This window comes from Thermobia domestica, chromosome 14, assembly GCF_964235325.1.
Source record: "Thermobia domestica chromosome 14, izTheDome1.hap1.1, whole genome shotgun sequence".
Classification (NCBI taxonomy): Eukaryota; Metazoa; Arthropoda; class Insecta; order Zygentoma; family Lepismatidae; genus Thermobia; species Thermobia domestica.
Window position 1 is genome coordinate 42,100,521 of NC_137467.1, and position 23,267 is coordinate 42,123,787.

At 35.4% G+C, this 23,267-nt stretch overlaps 1 protein-coding gene across 4 annotated transcripts in view; it reads right to left on the reverse strand.

Annotated features, from left to right (window-relative positions):
• Positions 1–23,267, reverse strand: part of toy (paired box 6 protein twin of eyeless) — a 236,863-nt gene that overhangs the window by 33,546 nt on the left and 180,050 nt on the right. For 2 of the 4 annotated variants that reach the window (XM_081737898.1, XM_081737900.1), the window contains exons 6-7: positions 13,312–13,458; positions 9,538–9,632 (exon numbers count right to left, since the gene is read on the reverse strand). In XM_081737898.1, coding sequence (XP_081594024.1) covers positions 9,538–9,632; positions 13,312–13,458 — 242 coding nt within the window. The remainder of the gene's footprint in view (positions 1–9,537; positions 9,633–13,311; positions 13,459–23,267) is intronic. The other 2 variants (XM_081737899.1, XM_081737901.1) reach the window with 1 other exon arrangement.

Genomic DNA, 23,267 nt, shown 5'->3' on the forward strand with positions numbered 1-23,267 from the left:
CTGTTTCTACTTTTCCCCTCCTCCCTCTGCCACCAAGATAATGTACCCATTCCAACCCCCTTTTTGCCATTACTGACTGTCCCGCCTTTTCCCCTTTCACGAGTCACTTACTTAATTCCACCCTCTACCCTGTATACTCATTGGTTCATTTGAATTATGTTATGATAAGAGGAAGGGTTCATTATAGAAGACATTTAAAAATATAAATTTGAATTATCTAAGGACGATGTCCTTTAGATTATCTAAGAGGAATAAACTTCTATCATAGATTACTCCCACACATACGTCTGAAAAGTGAACATGCGTTTTTTTTTCTTATTTAAAAAGCGCTATCAGAAGGGGGATGGAAGTGGAGGTTTGACTGGACGTTTCAGACGTTAATATCATTTTCACTAAAAAGGATTTTATAGTACAGGGTGACCCAAAAATAGGAATACAATCAATCATTGTATTTCATATTATTTCTTATTCTTATCCATTGGGTAAAGTTAGTTTCTTTATTATTTTTTTCTTAAAGCCTTTTTACTTATACCTTAAGCTCGGAACAGCCGAAGCAAATAAACCCATAAGCTAGAATATTATACTTGATCAATGCAAGGGCCATCCTGTATTTGGGCCATCCTGTACCTGGTATTTCAATTCGAGATGAGACGGTAAATTTCTTGAATCTCGTCGGCAGCACTAGTTCACTCAGGTCATAGATCTCAAACACTGTTTTAGTGCTACAACTCCCATACCAATATAAAACTATAAATTGATAAAGTGATTGTACAACCATAATGAAAAGCATTTATCAACCTTTAAAGATACACAATACACTCCAATCCATATATATGAAAGTGACTATGTGACTTAGAACTCCCCGCTTGGTCTAGTAGCTAGCACGTTTGACTAATGTTCACGGTCCTGAGTTCGATTCCCGGTGGAGGTATAGTTGAACGACCAAAGTGTCCAGTATGTGTCTTATGTATCTCTGAGAGAGAAATTACATGGATAGCTATAATAGTCTCAATCTATGTCCGCCCCTAGGCACATGCCTTACATGTACCTGGGGAACGTGCCTAGTATGTTCTAGGCATGTTCCCCATGCCGTAAGTGTCAATGAACCACAACATTACTCCCCCAAAATATGTTAAATCGCCTATATGCATAATGTGTTTACATTAAGGCGAGTCTAAAAAACACTTTAAACAAGTAAAAAGAAATGTACACCACGGTGGGTGTGAACCATCAACCTTGGGATTACTAGCCGCGTGCTCTTTCGACTTGGCCATGGAGGCATGAAGAGAACGTTCTTGTTGAGGAAAAAGTTGTTGAGGTCTTTTGAATTTGGCTAATCAGAGTGTTCCTTTAACCGCGTATATTCGACGATAACCGTTTGGGATCTGATAAAATCTGCTTGCCATGTAATTTTATAACAAAATGACAAGTGTCTACTTACTTTATTTCATGGTTCTTTCATATTCACTTTCAAATTATCGGTGGCATTTGCTATCTAATAAAGTTGATGCGTTTGTTGCTTCTAGTACACAATCGCTTAGAAAAAGAAGTAACAAATGCGTCAAATGTGGGAGATGAATTTAGAACACCTAAATGGCGCATGCCAAGCACATTTTGTGCTGTTAGGGTATCTGAAACACTATGTACCTAAAGGACGTACCTAGAACATGACAAATATGTCCCAAATGAGACATAAAAACAAATAACTGTTTGAGTGCGAAACTGAGCCAGGTATATAAATGCTATATTTGTGGTACATAGTTGCAAATATCAATTAGGTGTAATAAGTACCTAAAAGGTAGATAGCTGAAGTACATACTTAGCACATGAATATCATATGTGCCAAGTGTCGGGTACCTAAAAAGTATCTGCGACACCTAAATGTCACATGCCTAGCACATCTTGTGCTGTTATTGACGTTCAACTAAATCAAACCAAACTATGTTTGTGACTTAATAACTCTTGAACCACCTGACCGATTTGGATCAAATTTTCAACATAGATGAGGTTCGGACCTGGGATTTTTTTGTCATTTCACTTTGATGGGGAGGGGGAGGAGGGACATATATAGAAAATGATGGAAAATTACCAATATTAGTGCCAAATCCATAGTTTTTGGGGTCGCTGAGATGAAAAGGGACACTTCCGATACCTTTTAAATCCAAATTCACACCCGTAACTCTGGAGAGGAGAGAAAGATAGGTATATAAAAATGATCGAAAAGGACCGATATCAGAGAACGCATAAGTAATAGTAAAAAGTGACTAACGGAACATATTACTATTTTTTTTTTAAATTTTAAACCTGCGAAACGGATAATTGACGCTAATAAGAAATATAGTTTAAATGTTTTTATATTACACTCTTCGTAAACCTCTTGTGACGAGGAAGGATTCTTATACCTCCTAGACGAAATTAAGAAGAAAGTCAGGACATAAATTTTGAACATACATTTAGAAAATGAGACAAGAAAAGAATCGAGACGAAACAAGAAAAGCTTTTTGGAAAATCAAGATGAGACAAGAGTTTAAGGTTAGTTTAAAGGGATAAGTTTTGCCGATAGATGTCACTGCAGTCTTCGTATCTCTCTCTCATGTATTTTTTTACCTTTCAGGAAAATTCACGATTTCTCTTACAAATTTCAGCCTGCAGACTTTCAAATTTTTAGAGAAGGAAGCTCATAACCTATCGAAGGCAACAATCCGTGTCGATTTTTTTTATTTAGAATTTTCCTCATTGTTGAAATGATTTGATTGTTGAAATGGATATCCAAATCTTTAACAACATAACTGTTTCAACATTACATTCCCTTACATTACAATCCCTTATAAGGCCTACTAGCGTGATTCTAATAACATTACAATCTTATAAGACCCACTAGCGTGATCCTAATAACATTACAATCTTATAAGGCCTACTAGCGTGATTCTAATAACATTACAATCTTATAAGCCCCACTAGCGTGATCCTAATAACATTACAATCTTATAAGGCCTACTAGCGTGATTCTAATAACATTACAATCTTATAAGCCCCACTAGCGTGATCCTAATAACATTACAATCTTATAAGGCCTACTAGCGTGATTCTAATAACATTACAATCTTATAAGCCCCACTAGCGTGATCCTAATAACATTACAATCTTATAAGACCCACTAGCATGATCCTAATAACATTACAATCTTATAAGACCCACTAGCGTGATCCTAATAATATTACAATCTTACAAGACCCACCAGCGTGGTCCTAATAACATTACGACCTGATAAGGCACGCTAGAGTAATCCTAATAACATTTCAATGTTATAAAGTCCACTATCGAGTGGTATATATCTTATCTTTGGATATTTTCTCCCGATATACATCAATAATTGAAGACTCGCTGTAGAAAAAACAATGTAAGTGGCACCTTATAATTGTTTCACTTGTTTTATTTTTTAAAAATACATTTATGCCTTAGATTTTCATACATAGCTTCACTTTGTTATATGCTGGATTGTACAGTATTTCTCCGTAATAATATTTTATATTCTGTGACGCTTAGGCATAAATTACCATCTTTTGTCTCTACTGTTACAGTAACTATTGTTTTTGTCACTTACATTGTTTTCTACAGGGAGTCTACAATTCTGTATTGCAGAATTAAAAACAAAATCGTATGTGGAATCAATTCCTATGTTTGTTTGTTTTTTCAATTCGGATGTGGATGAATATATTTTTCCAGAACTTTTTATGATCTGACTCAGAATCTAGATACACTGTAATACTCACTTCAATTTACCCTACTTGATTTCGCATGCCATAACCGTACTGGGATTAAAGCAAAAAATGAAAAAAAAAAAAAAAAGTTTATACAGTCAATGGCAAAGAGCTAAATGGACTCTGCTGGTTACAGTATTTCTAAAAGACCAGTCCGTGCTTTTCGTTTTTGTATCAGCGGAGAGATACTACTATTAAAGTTCAAAACCTAGCCACTTATCTAAATTAGAAGTGGAGCGGACGTTTGGCTTCCATGGGCAGTATTAGTTTTCTCCATGTCTCTTTCCTTCCCACCTGCTACTGGTTCAATGAATGTTGGTTGGTCTTTTATGCACAAGCGCCGCTACAGTAGCCCTTCTCACAGACAGTTTCATAAAAAGTCAGAAAGAGGTTTTACTCACTCTATGTGTATACTCATTCTCTGTATGTACTCTACATGTATGGTGCGTACGTAGACTTTTTTTCCTTTTCATTTGAGGATAGTAATTTCTTGGAAGTCCAGTCTCTCTTTCTCAAGACCTTTTTTTTTTCTTTTCTTTCATTTCCATTACTTTTGGATCAAAAAATCCATTACATTTTAATCAAAAATTTTCTTGTAGGCCTTATATCTGGAGAACTACATATAGTGTATCCAAACACAAACTATCACTTAACTCAGTATGATGTGCTTATTCTGTAGAAAATATGGGGGCGCGGTGGCTCAGTGGTAGAGCGTTCACCTCCGGTGCTTGGGGTCCCTGGTTCGATCCCAGCTCGCGCCGTGTGGACTTTGTGGTGGACAAACACCGTGCTCGTGGGTTTTCTCGGGGTTCTCCCGTTTCCTCCCACTTTCTTCATTCCACCATTTCACTCATTTCTCATAATCACCGTCTCCTTTAGCCTAACCGGCATAACCGTGGGACGTAAAACTCAAAGATTTCATTTCATTTCTGTAGAAAATATGAAAACTTGATTTTGGGGCCGCTCAAAAATTTCGTGGCCCCAGATCAAAAAAAAAAAAAAAAAAAGCCTATACATTTCAATCATAAATTTTCTTGTAGACCTTATATCTGAAGAACTACATATAATGTATCCAAACACAAACTATCCCTTAACTCAGTATGATGTGCTTATTCTGTAGAAAGTATGAAAACTCGATTTAGGGGAAATTCAAAAATTTTGGCTCCCCTAATCCAAAAACTAATTATTGACCAATATCGCAATCTTTTGATCCATTTTTCGGATCATTCCCGAATTTCTTGTTTAGATTTCTTTTCCAAGTCTTTGATATTATTATTGTAGCTTTACTCTATCATTGCCAATAAAATACAGAATGTATGTATGCAGTTGTACATCTATAGAATACCTTTTACTGAGGGAACAGTAGCTCAGAAATATAAATATTATCTCTGGCACGAAGGGTCCTTGGTTCAATCTCAGGCCATTAGAGTTTCTGGTTGATCAAAGTTTAGTATTTCTGTACAGCACCGATGCTATACGAGACGCAGACATACAGTTTAGGTTGGAATCCGAACTGAAATGCATTTAAATTACAAACTTCCTCCACCAGGAATCGAACCTAGAACGCGCTAACTACTAGACAAGGAGAGAAACTGTCAGCTTGTGGCGGTCTACATAGCATTCGTGGGTTTCCTCGGTTTTTTTTGTTTGTTTCCTCGCAATTCCTCACACACCAACTCATTTATAAACTATTAACCCCTTTATGCATGTTTTTTTTCTTTTAGCGAAAAAAAAATAATCAGTATTGGAAATCCTTATATGGGAACTTGAAAAATGAATTAAAACTTGAATTTTAGATTTTTCACTTGATTTCGATGAGAAATAAGTGCGTGCCATATATGGCACACTATACAGTAAGGTAAACTTTCCTAGAAGTGTGCAGAGAATAGATCTTGCCATATACTGTATATCACTTCATACAGTAATATCTATACTATACTTTAGGGCTACTATATCTATACTATACTCTCAGTTCTTTGGGAAAAGTGCACACAATGTTTCGCCAAAAAATTATTTTCACTGACAAAAATCCAGTGCTTCACAAAAACCACATGTCAGCGTTTAAGCGCCTAATACAACTCACAAAGAGCATGCCAAATGACACCAAAATCTCTTATTCATACAGGTCAACATCTCACACAGCAGACGAAACAATCATTTGGCGCCTTTGATAAATCACACAAAAACTAAAGTGAAAAAGGGATGTGCCATATATGGCACGGCATGCGGTAAAGGGTTAACTGTATAAATCATCCGTCTTCCTACAAGGTATAATCATATGATTTTAAATTAAATATTTTATTTCATTTTCGACATTTGTTACCCTTAAGTAACCGGTTGTTTAGAATTGAAGTTTTTAAATTCCATTTTAAGTATCTGTTGGTTTTTTAAGTAACCGAGTATTTAGCATGCATTAAAAAAAATTCAGCATCTGTTGCACAGAGAAAAATCCGTTCTCCGGACAGCGGTATATTGTACAAATATACGGTATCCTCTTGCTTACTACAGAAATCAGTACGGAGCATACGTTATCCGTATGCTACATAAGCACTGCCCTTAGATGTTACGTCATACCGTTGCAGAATGTCTGACATCTAACAGTTTTCCGTATATCACATGCATATACTTATGTTAACTTCGTCAGCTATATGTTATATACGTCCATTTGTATGTGAGATCCTGACCGCCTACATTGTTTCATACGGAAAGTACGTATAGATGGAACACTTATACAGAAAGTATCATAAAACGTGCGTTTTCAGTTATACGTCTGCTGTACGTTAAGTCCAAAAAACTACAGGAATTACGCATGGAACCTATCTTTTTAAGTACAACACCTACAATTTTTTTTTCTCAGTGTGTTCCTTAAGTAATTTTTAAGTTTCATTTTCAGTATCTGTTGTTCCTTAAGTAATTTTTAAGTTTCATTTTCAGTATCTGTTGTTCCTTAAGTAATTTTTAAGTTTCATTTTCAGTATGTGGTGTTCCTTAAGTAAAGAGTAGTTTAGTATGCATGAATCTTACTTTCATTTTCAATATTTGTTGTTCCTTAAATAATAGTGTTAACATGCAAGTTTTTTTTTTTTTTAATCATTTACAGTACCGGTATCTATTGTTTCTTAAGTAACCAGAATTAAGCATATATGCTTCTATAATTTCATTTTCTATATGCGTTGGTCCTTTATTTCCCAATTCGGAGCATTTGGGTAGTTAGTTAAGTTGTAGATGCATGTTTTCTGTTGTAAAAGATTGAACATTCTAGAAATCTTGATACATCTTTTTTCTCTTTCAGGAGAGGAATTAGAGAATGGAAACCCTGTTTTATATTAACTTCGAATAAATAAACAATAAAACAGACTCTACTTTAATCGTAGGCATTAAGGATTAACATGGTATTTTTTTAAAGTTTAGCATAGGTTTTTAAATGATGTGTTAATTTCTTCCCTACTGGGAACCAAACCTGTGACCATGTGCACAAAAGGTTCGACCACTAGCTATTATTCCAGCCCCTAGTAGCAGAGACAACTTGCAAACCGCTTGCTTTAAGCTTGCATTGCAAGTCGGCGAGTTTGCATCCGGCTTGATTGGAAACCGTTCAAGCATGCCACAAGCTGGATTCCAGTAGTGAAGTTACATGAGCGCAAGCTTGCATTCAGTATTCCATTCCAGTTTGACGCAAGCATTTTACGCTGGCAGCAAGTCAATATCCAATAAATGACCAATCATGCTATGACGTGCTACGAAGGATCTAAAGTATCGCTTGCAGTTTGTATGCGATTGTATGAAGGCGGATTGTATGAAACAACGTGTTGAAAATGCAAGAGTAGAAAGCACGCACAACTGGTCTAAAGGTTCCTTGTTACTTGTGGCATTATGGGCTAGAGAATGAGTAATATAAGTGAAGTTGAGATCAGCCCGTTAACAGGAATGACATAGTGTAAAATTAGGCAACTCTCTTCCGAATTCCAGATGGAGTTACTTCAACGTCTGTCAAAGTCTTTGACGTATGACAAAGAATCCCATACCATCGCTCTTGTTAAGGATTTATTGGGTTTTAACATCCTCTTCTAACATCATTACTATATAAACGCGAAGACAACTGTTTAAAGCATAAACTGAACCACTATACAAGTTTGTATATGAGACAAGTATTCTTTACGGTGAACGAATCCGAATGTACGTACGCAAAAAAATACATGAAAAAACACTCATTACATTCATGATAATAGAAGTTCTGAAATGAAATGAAATCTTTCAGTTTTACGTCCCACGGTTATTCCGGTTAGGCTAAAGGAGACGGTGATGATGATTATTGAATGAAATGGTGGAATGAAGAAAGTAGGAGGAAACGGAAGAACCCCGAGAAAACCCCCACACACTGTGTTTGTCCACCACAAAGTTCACTTGGAGGGGGCTGGGATCGAACCCGGGACCCCAAGCACCACAGATGAACGCTCTACCTCTGAGCCACCGCGACCCATAATAGAAGTTCTTTTTACATTTCATTTGAAGCTGCTTCTGTACAGGATACGTCAGAAAATGATTAATCAGGTTACAAATGACTGTATTGAGTTGGGTTTATGAAGATACAGTGATTATATGCTCACAGAAAACAGTCCAGTATTTGGTTTACGCAACTTTCAACATAATTTCTTATTACGAAAAAGCTTATGCATTATTTTTTACTTCTTACAAGAAAAGTTGATGTGTTATGTTTTCCATAGATGATACTATTTGGCATGAACGACAAGAAAAGTTTATACATTATGTTTCCATAGATGATACTATTTCGCATGAGCGACTTATTAAAAAAAAAAAAAAAAGCTGATGTATAATTTTTTCCATAGATGGTACTCTTTAGCATGAACGACTTATAAAAAAAGTTGATACATTACTTCTTTCATAGATGGCACAATTTGGCATGAACGACTTACTACAAAAAATATAAAAGGCCGATACATTATTTTTTCCATAGTTGGTACTATTTGGCATGAACGACTTATTACAAAAAACTGATACATTGCTTTTTTTCATAGATGGTCCTAATTAGCATGAATGATATTACCAAAAAAGCTGATACGATATTTCTTCCATAGATATTTAGCTATTTTCATGCAGTATGCAAGCCCAACGCATGGTGACATTCAAATAGTGCTTGCAATGAAGTGACGCAGCTATTTAGCATGATAACTCATTATAAAAAAGCTGATACATTATTATTTCAATAGATGGTACTATTTGGCATGAACGACTTTTACAAAAAACTGATACATTATTTCGTGCATAGATGGCACTGTATCCCATGAACGACTTATTACCAATGGCGGGTCGAACATTTTTGGAAATGCCCTCGTATGAAGAACAGAACCAACTATTAACGTTAGATTTGAAACAACACCATCGGGACTTGCATTAGGTGTAGTTGGCAGATTTGTAGACCATCAATCCTCATACAATAGGCCGTTTCCCACCACATTACCTTGCCTCCAAGAAGCTGGTTTATAATACCATTCCACTTGTCCTGGCTGCTTAATCGCGTATCGAGTAGAATTCGAATATTATATACATTGCATCTGCTTCAGTATCATATAATCGCTGTATCTTCACAAATATAAAAGAATACGGTACACGTATATAATTGTTTGTGACAAACTAGACCAATGCGAAACCTGTAACAATTACTGTAGGTTTATTCTATTACATATATAATCTTGTTTAAGCATAAATATTAATGAATTATAAACAAATAAATAATAGATAAAAAATAGAAACGTACAGGGTCACCTACCTGGATGCGAGCCTCTGGAAGACCAATCTTTTCAGCGAGCCTTTCTCTAGCGAACACGTCAGGGTAGTGCGTACGTTCAAATTCTGAGGGGAAAATAATACAAAAGTATGTTAATACTCTTGTCCTTGTGGTTCATCTTTTTAGCTTACTCAGAAAAATGTTCAGTGGAGTAATTTCCTTTGTTATATACAGCAAAATACAATTAATGGTACGTGAAAGCAATGTAAAGTTACTATAGTTATGAAGCCTTTTCTTGAGGCATAAGATCCCAACCCAAGTTAACTTCAATGGCGGTTCTTTAGGGAAGTCACAACCGTAAAAATTTTAAATCATATCGCTACAAATTAAGAGAAATGAGTTTAGGAAGCTGTGTAAACAAATTAATATGTCAGGGAAACTTTCTTCCCTTAGCAAAAATATTTAGATTTTTACAGATGTAACTTTACTCTAGAGCCGCCACTGATTAACTTAATAGCAAGTCTTAAAAATAATTCATGTTAATTGGAAAGACCTATGTAGTCAATACAATCATGATTTAAATTGGAAGCTAAATTATCATTTTCTGTTTATACACAACATATATTTTCTTTACATTATATTCTTTTAAAAAGCAGGAAATATATATACAGAGTGTTTCAAAACAACACCGACAACGTTTGGCAGATGATTCCTGACACCAAGATAAGAAAAAAAGAAAGACCAACCTGGATGCAGAAATCCGTTATTTCGGAGTTACAGGCTGCTGGAAACATGAAAAAATGAAATTTAAAGGTCCATAGCTCCAATATTGGGACCTAACGTAGTCGGGTCAAGACTTCACTTAGAAACTAGTATGTTAGTATGTGCCCCATTCAAATATCCATGTTTCAAAATCCTGCAGTACTTCCGCAACAATTTTTATAGAGGTAGTTGGTAAGTACTTAAAATTATATGCCCGTAACCAAACTCCCTCCATAAAAAAATTGTTACGAAAGTACCGCAGGATTCTGAAACATGGATTTTTGCATAGCGCACGTATTGGTTCTTAAGTGAAGTCTACGGTAGGTCTCATAGTATTGAAGCTATGGACCTTTAAAGTTCATTTATACATGTTTTCGGCAGCCTATAACTCTCAAATGATGGGTTTCTGCACAGAGGTTGATCTATTCTTTTCGTCTTATCTTGGTGTCAGGAGGCACCTCCCAAACGTAGTCGGTGTTGATTTGAAACAACTTGTATATAGTATAATGAGATATTTTAATTTTTTAATTTTTTAATGATAGCTCTTAAATCTCAAGTTTATATATATATATATATATATAGTATACAATTGTTACACGAAAAAAATATTGAAATTCGTTTCCAACTACACGCTATTAAATGATACGTACAGTATTTTTCATTTATGTGCATACAGAAAAAGACATCAAACAGAGTTTATGATATGATAAATAAGAATTTTTCATTAAAAACATGTGCAAATATTTATGTTCACGAAGAGCATCATTATATGTATCCATAGCTACATATACGTGTATTTTCCCTTACATTAATTTTTCTTAAACACAACTAAAAAAAAAATAAATAAAAAAAATAAATAAAGGAGGGAAAGAGGAAAGGATCATAGATCTCATCAAATTAATGTATATTTTTTTCTAAAAGAAGGAAAAGAAAATGGAAGATTAAAGAAAAGTTTGAAAGAGAGAGAGAGAGAGAGAGAAGGAGGAAAATTAGATTAGATTTGGCTTTCAGTATCTTCTTACAAAAAGGAAAATTAGAAAAAAAGAATTTCCTTTTTTTTCCCTACTGTATCCCGTATTCATTCAAGTTTTGTGTATTACAGTTAAGTTCAAGAAGAATACGCCTTTTCTGTGTTTCTGAAAGGAAGACGAACATCTTCTATGAGTTTGTTTTGAAAAAGGATCTTCAAACTTCTGATGAAAAAGGATATAGGATATATTTTCTATATATATATATGATTATGTCCTTCATAAAGTCACTCAAACTATGCTAATCTTTTCATCCTAATCGTTGGTTTCGTTTTGCCTGAAGGTTGTCATCTTTTGTCTGAATGATCCAGAAACCTTAATATTCGAAATATCAAGAAGACTGTCTCGTGACTCCACAGAGCAGAAAGGTAAATTCCTATTTTTAAAAAAGGAAAAATAAAATGGAAGAACTTTCTTTTACAGATAAAAGATGTCAATGTTCACTGTGCATTGGTCTATAGTAAATATGTTTCATATGCGTATACAGTTAGCTAGCGTATCATATACTTCTTTATATAGCCATTTTCTACCGCCCTAACAAGATTAAGATGGGATTTTTGAAATGTCTGTCGTTTGTCTCTCTTTCTGTCTCTGTATGATCAAGAAACTTATCTTTTATACGTATATATATATATATAAAACTAAGATTCATCAACTGTAAATACAAGATGAATCCTTAAAGAAGGCATAATAAAAGGTTTTCTCCATTTGCCTTTTACCCTTACTACGCGTACATGAAGCGCATAATGAAAACATGAAAAGTTTCTTGATACGGAACATATATATATATATATATATATATATATATATATATAAATCTTATTTGATCTTTTCTCATTTCCTCAAAAAACTTCTTGAAGAGATTGCATACGGTATGTGAAAGAGTTTATTTAAAAGGAATCCTGAATGGCATTTACATTAGGGAAAAACGTACGAGCATTTTTCAACAACCCGTAACTTAAAGCATGAATGCATGTGTTTTTATCTCTTTTATGAGGGGAAAGAAATTATTTGAAATCGTATTGAGAAATTGTATTTAATGAGAAAGTTCAAAGAATTTAACTTATAAGTGTTTATTTTTCTTTTTTAAATAAAATGGTTATGATTATTAGTTTTAATTAAATTTCTACTAAAACCAAACTACCTTAAATTCTATCAGTTTGTCCAAAATCTTTATTAATTACGTAAGAAAGTCTAATTTTTATGTTATTGATTTTGTCTCTTCGGTCCACAGTAACAGTAACATTTCAAAGAGCTATCAGATCACAGCATACGTGTAATATTATCCATATCTCTATTTCTCCTGCAGTTGCCCATAGCTTTTGAATCTAGTATCTATAAAAATGTATAATATGAAATTTTGTCCAAAAAGTGGAGTGAAATCGCTCGTGACCAAATCTGTGTTGTTATGGCCAAATCTTAAGTTTATGACCAAGTAGCCAAATTACACAGAGGCCAATTTAACAAATTTTAGCATATCGATAAAAAAAAAAAAAAAACATAAGAAATACATATTTGTTTATTTTCCCGCAGAGATAACATCACATCTCAACTATTTTAATATAGAGATCAAACTCCAATTAATAATTTTAGCGAATTTCATTATGAACCATTTTGTTACCGGTACCCTATTATTTTCTACTGTTTTAGTGTCCCGTCTGTTTTACTGTGTTCAAATGGTTTTGTGTTATGTAATTACGATTTACAATTTAAATTAGATGTAGATAATATTATTTTGATATTGCAACACTGCATATTGGTTCTAATATGGTGCCTTGTGGGATGCAATTTTTGGTCAAGAGTGAAATTTGATTTCAATACCATAAATGTGGCTCTTGTAGTCTCATCTTGTTATATTATGCTTCCTGAACTAGTGTTTTTCTAAAATTTATCTATCTCAAAATTATCATGTGTTGGTAGGGAAAAAGTTAGCCATCGAGCAGAGTAGCAAACTCATTATTGTACTTCTATTTAACAACAATAAATTGAAAATATTTGTAAATTTCTTTCGTACCTTTTTCGAGTGCCTCAATCTGCTCGTTGGTGAAAGACGTTCGATTCCTTTGTAGTTTCCTCTTCAACCTCAGCCTTAATTGCGAGTCTTCGTCCGCCGAAGAGTTGTGCTCTGAGTTTCCATCAGACGTATTCTCATTGGTTCCTTCTGCGAAAGAGAATTAGAAGAAAAAAGATCCCATTACATTTATAGATAGATATTTTGAGTACCTGATATCATTCATTCATAATGTTAAATTTTGTGAGACTCTAGGCTAGAGCCTTTTCTACAAATTATCACAAATACAAATTTAGTTTGTAATGCCATTGCTTACTAGATTTGCTTTGTCTTTCTTGCTTATAAAAGAACATAGTTGGAAGGCACTACGGTTGAGGCACATCTTCAGCTAGGAAAAGGTAATAGAAAAATTGTAAGCGAAACAAGGTTTGTTTCAAGCATAATGCGGCTTTGAACTTCACTAACCTGAACTTAGCTCGTTTTTCACTTTGAGCGTGAGTTGAGGGAAGTTATAAGCTCAAGTATGAGTAGTTTGTTTTCACTTTATCTGTACGTTGAGCTCTGATTTAAATCATGTCTGTTTTAGTGTCCCGAATGTTTTGCTGTATTCAAAATTGAAATGAAATCTTTGAGTTTTACGTCCCACGATTATGCCGGTTAGGCTAAAGGAGACGGTGATTATGAGAAATGAATGAAATGGTGGAATGAAGAAAGTGGGAGGAAACGAGAGAACCCCGAGAAAACCCATGAGCACGGTGTTTGTCCACCACAAAGTCCACACGGCGCGAGCTGGGATCGAACCAGGGACCCCAAGCACTAGAGGTGAATGCTCTACCAATGAGCCACCGTGCCCTCCGTCTTCAAAATTGAGTTAGAACTTTGAGTGAGAACATAGTTAATTTATTTTACACTTTGAGTGTGAGCTGAGGGCTTCATTCTTATAAACTAAGAGTTTAAGCGTTATTTTAGATATTTTTTACTTTGTGTATGAGGTGGGATTAGCTACATTTAAAATTTTTACAGAGTTGAGACCCTAATTTTTAAATTATGAGTCTAAACGATACAATTCATTGTTTTAATTTGCCTCATAAGCTGAGATTAGCTTTTAACTAACTAACTTACTCTATGGCTTATGGAACCCGGAGCTTCAATGCCGCGTTCACAAAACCTCTCCACTGACTTCTATCCTTAGCCAACTGGATCCTGTTTCTACTTTGTATTCCTATCTCTGCGAGATCCATCTTAATATTATCCTCCCATCTGCGCCTGTCTCTTCCTAATAGTCGTTTTCTGATTGCTCTTTCAGTCAAGACTTTGAAAGCGTTTCTACTTTCTTCCATTCTAGCTACATGACCTGCCCATCTAAGCCTCCTAGACTTGATGACCCTAACAATGTTGGGTAAACAGTATAAATTATGTAGTTCCTCGTTATGAAGTTTCCGCAATTTCCCATTCCCGTTCCTCTTGGGTCCTAATATTCGTCTCAGGATCTTGTTCTCAAACACCTTCAGTCTATGTTCTTCTTTCAGAGTAAGCGACCATGTTTCGTAACCATATAGAACAACAGGCATAATTATCGTTTTGTATATTTCAAGCTTCAAATTCCTCGATAGAATTCGCGACGACAAGTGATTTTGAACTGAATAATAATATGAATTCCCTGCTTTTAGTCGACATTTAATTTCTTCGTGAATATGATTTTTGTCTGTTAATATTGATCCTAGATATTTGAAAGTATCCATTTTATCATAAGTATTATTTTAACGCATCCATAATTTGATGCAGTACGGTCCTGACGCACTTCCATGTATTTAGTTTTCTGTGCATTTACTTCTAAACCCATGTCCCTGCAAGCGTTTAGTAAGATCTCTGCATTTCTTTCTATTGTTCTGCTATCAACCCCTATTAAATTTACATCATCAGCATATGCCATAACCTGGTGAATACCGTTCAACTCTAGACCCTGGTTGCTATCTTTGTTTTTCCTTATAGCGTATTCCAGGACAAAGTTGAATAATAATGGCAATTAACTTTTAAGTAAATTTTTATTTTAAGAATAACAGAATTTACTTTTCCTCTTTGAGCGTGATTTGACGTCAGATCGTTTTTAAATAATAAATTGAGACTAAAACTTATCTCAGTTTTTCACGTTTAAGTGTGAAATAATGTTAGTTCTATTTTAAATTTTGAGTTTAAGTGTAAACTTTAGTTCCTTTTACGTTTTGGGAGTGAGCTGAACCTGGTTCCTTTTTTAAATTATGAGTTTAAGCTTGAATATAATTTATCTTTTCACTTTGAGGATGATTTGAGGTAAATGGTTTTTAAATTTTAGTATAATCATAAACTTAATTCAGTTTCTCACTTTGAGCGTGAACTAAATTAAAGATTACACTTAATTAGTTCTCAAGACTTTCAATTTTAAGAGCGAGATTAGATTAATGTCCTCTTAAACCATAAATACAGGGTGTCTAAAAAGTTCCCTCACATAGGGTAACTCTGTTATTATCAGAGCTACAACAAAATGTAAGAGAGAAAACCGTCTCTAAATATGATGTTTTCAATCTGAAATGAAGGTTTTTTTTTTTTTTTTTTTTTTTTTTAAATCGAATGAGCCGTTTGGGCTGTACACTCTTTATGCTTACAATGTTAAATGAAAATGCAACGTTACCAACCTGGACCCACAACATAAGTGAATGGAGCTACTTTTTGAAATGGAGGCTGGCCATCGACATGTTAGCATAAAAAACAGAAATTTCATTCACTTACGTTGTGGGTCCAGATAAATGGCAACCTTGCATTTTCATTTAACATTGAACGCATAAAGTGTGTACAGCCCAAACGGTTCGTCCGATTTAAAATATTTCTTCGCTTTAGATCGAAAACATCATATTTGGAGATGGTTTTTCCTCTTACATTTTGTTGTAACTCTGATAATAACAAAAGTTATCCTATATCAGGGGACTTTCGAGACACCTTGTATATACAAAAATTACTTGGGCGTGGTTTGAGCTCCTTTTCAAATTGAGTTTACTGGTAAACTTAATTCAGTTTCGAGGCTGCGGTGGCTCAGAGGTAAAGCGTTCACCTCTGGTGCATGGGGTCCCTCGTTCGATCCCAGCTCGCACCAAGTGAACTTTTTGGTGGACAAACACCGTGTGCGTCGATTTCCTCGGGGTTCTCCCGTTTCCTCCCAATTTCTTCATTCCACCATTTCATTCATTTCTCATCATCACCGTCTCCTTTAGCCTAGCCGGCACAGCCGTGGGACGTAAAACTTAAAGATTTCATTTCATTCAGTTTCTCACTTTGAGCGTAAATTGAGTTTAAATGCATTTTAAATGCATTTTAAATTTTGAGTTTAACATAAACTTAATTCATTTTTGCTCTGAGAGAAAGTTCTCAATTATGAGTTTAAACATGAGTTTAATTCATTTTCTTCACTTTGAGCGTAATTTGAGATAATCATCATTTTAAATTATCATCTAATTTAAGCGTAAACTTAGTTCATTTTTCCCTTTGAGCGTGAATTAAAGTTAATTTCTTGTTAAATTTTGATTTTAACCGTAAAGTTAGTTTAATTTTTACTTTCAACGCCAGTTGAACTTAGCTTCTGTTTCAAATTAGCTCGTTCTATTTTTCGCATGGAAATTGAGCTAAGTTGAGCTTCTTTAAGAGTAACCTTATTCAATCTTGAGTAGTAGACCACGTGAACTCTCCTCTTTTCAGATTCGTGCTGTCCGATCCTCGTTATTTATTTTTAGTATACAATAATTTTCGACAACAATTGAAAATTAAATTGAATTGCCCAGTCTACATGCCGGCCTCCTTTGTGAGTTGTTGCGTTCTGATACGAGAAAAAACACATATACGAACAGCTTGCGTAATATCTTGTTAGTCAATCTACGGACCCTCGAATGAAGTAAATTTGCGTAATGGGATTTGAAGATACGTAAACTTTTTGTGTTCGGAAAGAAAATTCAATATAAGGTATATACATATACTTATCTCATCGCCGATGATTATCTTGTTTTTGCCTCGCTAGTATGCGCCTTAGAAATTAGATTTTCTGCGGATTTATCCTGAACAATAGCCACGCAGAAACAAGAGAATAACGGGAGAGGGGGATGCTATCGGTTACGTATGCATTGTTCCGTAGAGCAAATAATAAAATGATCTGCAAAACGTACGCTTTGTTACCGCTGCTTTCATAATTCCAATCTTTTCCTTTTATTGCTTATTCCATTACATATCAGAGTTTCCAATTAAGAATATTTAAAAATTACTAAAGGAAAGACAATTAAAGTTTTTTTGTACAGTATGTCCGGGAAGTCCGGATACTCCTATACCTTATACTGAGAAATATTTGTTACCCGGACAGGGGTATATTGTTCAAATATACGGAATCCATATGTTAACTACGGAAACCTGTATGGAGCATATGTTATCCATATGCTACATATTTACTACTTTTCCCGCTTAACAGTGTTCCGTATGTTACACTGATATACGTCAGCTATATGTTATATACGTTCATCTGTATATGAAATCCTTACCCCCTATATATATATAGTTCTTTCTTTCATACAGAAAGTACGTATAGATGGAACACTTGTACGGAAAGTACTATAAAACATACGTTTTCAGTATACGTTTATTGCAGGATGTTACATACAGGTATACATTACTTCCAAAAACTACAGGATTTACCTACGCCATATATGTTTTTCTTCTCTGTGTATTACTTCCTTATTAGTGTATTGTATTAAAATTATAAATTTATTAGTAATCAGGGCCGTGCCGTGGGGGGGGGCGACGCCCCGGGCGCTGAAGTAAGTGGGACGATAAATTCGGGGATAAAAAAGGAAAAAAGACACGAAAAATTGCTTGGAATATATGTATGGGGGCGCCGCAGCATACTCTCGCCCCGGGCGCTGATTTTCCATGGTACGGCCCTGTTAGTAATGTTAGTAACATTAATGTTATTATTAATTATATATCTTTGTTAATGTTGATCTTGATGTGGTTGATATTGTTATTATTGTTCAATTTTTGTTGGGGGTTTCCAAGCTTTGCGGAAGGATTTCAATACTACTTGCCACTTTCGCCTGTGTAGTATTAAACGGGTATTATTCTGTATTCGATAAGTAATTTTAAAATACTTTCACCTATATTTTCAAAAATAAAATGATAGAACTAGATTGTTTTTATAAGAGAAACAGTACAGATGAAGTGTAAGATAACATTTTCATGTTAGATCAATCATTTCTTTGTTAAACGAGTATAGTTTTATTAACAAAGTGTACAAATGTATGTTGAGTTGGAAGTTTTTTTTTGGGGGGGGGATTTCTGGACCTTGTGGACCCCTCGTGGGTGCGCTCTTGAGCACAACCCTTCTCAAATTTGTCATTTTCTCGTCTAATTTACAATTCTCTCCCCAAATTTACCAATCTGTTCCCTAAATATATCTTCCTCCTCCACCCATTATGCAGTTTGATTGTGCCATTTTAAGTGAAAAATTGTCCCCCAAAATGCGTGCAGGCATCCATATGGGGAATCGAAAAAAAAATGAAATGAAATCTTTGAGTTTTACGTCCCACGCTTATGCCGGTTAGGCTAAAGGAGACGGTGATGATGAGTAATGAATGAAATGGTGGAATGAAGAAAGTGGGAGGAAACGGGAGAACCCCGAGAAAACCCACGCACACGGTGTTTGTCCAACACAAAGTTCACTTGGCGGGGGCTGGGATCGAACCCGGGACCCCAAGCCCCAGAGGTGAACGCTCTCCCACTGAGCCACCGCGGCCCCATGGGGAATCGAACTCCTCTAAGCTGTTACATTAAACATTTAACTTTTAGAGACCCTTAATAGCTAAGCTAAAATGTTATCAGCGATGCAATGTTAAGTTAGTTTTGATGCTCGAATCTTGCCACATCCATGTGGACACCCATGTAGTCTTAAAGTTGAGAAATCATTGAGGAACAGGTACATATTTAAATTTCCCTCTCCAGCTTAAAACTATATATATATATATAGGTGCGGATCCAGGACATGATCAAGGGAGGGGTTAAAACCATAGTTTGCCTCTTTACCCAGTGTAAAGCAGGATTGAAGTCCATTTTATCCAGTGTATACCTGGGCATCAAGGGGTGGGGCTATAGACCCTATAGCCCCCATTGGATCCGCACCTGTATATATATATATATATATATATATATATATATATATATATATATATATATATATATATATATATATATATATATATATATATATATACAAGAGGGATAATCAAAAAGTAAGGTTACAAAACCTGCAGCATAACGTGTATATGTTATTTCATACAACCAATACATACAGCAAATAGTACCACGCATTAGGTTATTTTTCAACATAGCCTCCATATCGGTTGAGGCATTTGTAGGATCGTGGGATGAGTTTGAAGATACCCTCTTGGTAAAAATTCCGTCCTTGCGTGTTTACCCACATTATCATTACGTGTTTCACTTCCTCGTCTGAAGCAAAGTGACGGCCTCCTAGGTGCTCCTTCAAGAACGGGGACAGGTGAAAGTCGCTTGTAGCGAGGTCCGGGCTGTAGGAAGGGTGGTCGGTGATGTCCCAGCGAAACTGCTTCAACAGTGTAATGGTCTTCTGGGCTGTATACGGGCGGGCGTTGTCGTGAAGAAAGATCACGTCCTCAGTGAGAAGTCATGACCGTGTCCTCCTGATTGCTTCGCGAGATCGTCGTGCCAGTGAATTTCAGCAGCGATTACATCTTTCGCCCACAGATAATCGAATAGCTGAGCGGACTTCTTTGCGAGATCAGTTTTCCTAAACGAGTCGCACCATTTGTGTTTATATGTGGCGCGTATTTGAAACTTTGCACAGTTGCCAACTCCATGTATTAAAATTACCGCACCCTCCTCATTCCTCTATAACAGAAACATCGGCCTTGTAACCTTAGTTTTTGATCATCCCTTGCATACATAAAAGTAAATATATTTGGTATGATTCTGCTAATCAAAAGCCTTCTATCCTATCTCATGTTGTAGCATCTCTTCAGAACACAACGTATATTATACATTGTAAGCTTGCGAATAAATGCCCAGCACGAACACAATAATAATAGAAATAATGAAACTGATTGTAGAAACCAGACATATATAGATATGAAACGAAAAAAAGAAAAAAAACAAGAAAGAAAATTAAAAAAAAAACATTTCCCTTTTGCAGCAGAATTATATAAATTTGTATGTAATCCAATATGTATAGGAAAACTAGAATTGAGTTTTATTAAATTTTTAAATACGCACGCATTTAAAAAAAATCATTCAAGATATCATTGTAATAAGATTATCTAGCTATTGTTCCCCCTCCCATCCCCATTCGTTCTCTAAAAAAACATGTATACGGGCAGTTTAAACCAGAAAGAAAGACGAATGAAGTGTTTGAAACGTACACTTTTTGGCTTATATTTTGTGTCCTAAAAAATGGTTTTAAAAAATGAAATATAAATTGACTCTCTCTCTCTCTCTCTCACACACACACACACACTAGAAAACAATAGACAATATTTCTCTTTATTTGTTACACTAAAGGATTCGGGGGAGAGAAAAAGGACATTTTTTTTTATCTTGCTGTTGGGTTTTGGTAAACTACATCGCCCAAAGCAGGCAGATTCAGAAACCACAAGCGTATGAAAGTATCCATGACACCCTACGTTGCTTTAACTCCCACTCCTATCCCCCTGTCCTATACTCACTCACCCCTCACCCCTCTTCCCCCTCTACCACTTGTTCGGTCTTTTCTTCTTTTTTTCGAATCACAGTCAGCCAATCAGGTTACACCATTTTATCGGGAGATATTTCCTGGCGCCCATTCAATACTGTGATGCGTCCGGATCGATTGGATGCTATATAATACCTTGCCCGATCTGTTTTCTATGGCAATAAAATTTTCGTGGAAGAATAAGGTCTTCCTGATAGCTATTCAATCATGTATACGTGAAACCTATTTTCTATTTTGCCTCTCAGATACATACATGTAAACGAATGTTTTAGCTTTATTTCTGTGATGCGCATACCATTCTTAGCGGTTACTCAATTGTATCAATTATTGCTGGTAACATAATGTATAGGATATTTTATAGTATGTAGTTTTGGTTGCATAACCTACAGGATAATGTAAGATTTTGTATTGATTGATTATACCTATCTTGAATGATTGTTCTATTTAAAGATGGTATCTAGCTCACTTATTTAATTAACTAGAAAAGGCCACTAAAGTATTACAGCAGGAATAAGGTGGCCAGTTCTTTTCCCTATGATTGAAAAACAGGAGTTTTCCAATCTCAGCGAACAACCTTCTTCTGTCTGTGATGTTCTGGAATTTAACACCACAGAGTGTATAGGAAATATCATTAAGCTATACATCCCAGCTGTTTGAGTTAAGCGATTCCGTGACGAATAAAATGACTCATTCAATGTGTTGTAATATGCAGATATATGCATCTTTATGTCAGTTTAATTGTCTTAAAGGATGAACGAAATTAAGAGCGGCAATGGTGTATCAGGAATATCCTGGTGTGTAAGGTAACTGGTATCGTCCGAGGATATCATCATCCGTCGTGGTGAACATCTACCCGTAGGTGTTACTTCAAAATTTGCCCTTTGTTCCTAATAAGTATTGTAGCTCACGAGACGAGACGAGATGAGACTAGAAATAAGAGTTACTTCGTCTCGTATCGAATCTCGAATAATTCTTTCTCGTTCCCTCAAAATTCTCGAAATGTTTTCCTGTCTCATTCTGTAAATGTGTATACAAATTTTATGCCCTGATTTTATTTCTTAATTTCAACAAGAAATTATCAAAATCCTTCTGTGTTGTCAGAAATCTATGAAAGGCGTTATAAAACAGCATTCAAACCATGTTTATTATTGGAGTATATTGCGTATTTTTTAGAAGTTGATAAATCCTGTTCATTATGTTCGTACAATAACTATATCAATTTATAGTTTTATACTATGCATTATCAGGCCTGTAGCCAGCCCAAAAATGTAGGAGGGGGCCGGTTGAAGTTAGGGGGCCCGATACAACCATATTATAGTTCATTTGCCAGCCTACCGTGAAATTTTAGGGTGAGCAGCCAAAATTTAGGGGGGCCCGGCCCCCCTAGACCACCCCTGGATACGGGCCTGTGCATTATAGATGAACTTGTGTTGCCAACGGTACTCGTGAAATGTCTCGTCTCAATTCTCATCTCAAGAATGAGAAAATCATGTTTCTCGTCTCGTTTCGTGGGTAACACTAAGCTACCGTGGATATGTGCTACGTGGGCGAACTTTTGTTAGAGCATCTTACTTCATTGAGTTACTATAACAAGTTGCATATATGACTAATCACGACAAACATAGATAGCATAAAAGAACTTGAGAGAGTTTATATCTTCATTTAACCCTGAGAAGCACAGTGGCTCCGTTGAAGACCGCTTACTTCTGGTGCGTAAGGTTCCTGGTTCGATCTCTGCCCAAGTAGTTTATGGTCAAAAACATCGTGTTCATGGACTATCTTGTGGTACTCCAATTTCCTCCCACATTCTTATTCCATTCATCGTTCACTTACCTTAATCATTGTCCTCCTTTGAATAAAGGGCAAAGTCGTTGAACGTTAAATTTAAAGATTTGATTTGATTTAATTTTCCATTTATTACTTTCCTACTGATTTTATTGTTTAATAAGTCCTTGCATATTTTTTTTTATAACCAACGTGTTATAGACTGTATGCCATATAAAAGTTACATTTTGCTGGTCATGTATCTTGTAGAAGAGTTTCCATTTAAGATTTTCTGCTAAATTTTAGTACAGTCGTAGTTCTCTGTGAACTATCCCTTGCAATGTGGCGGAAGGGTAGGCTGGATAACAAAACACTGGAAAAGTTGTAGTTCTCTCTCAACTATTCGGTG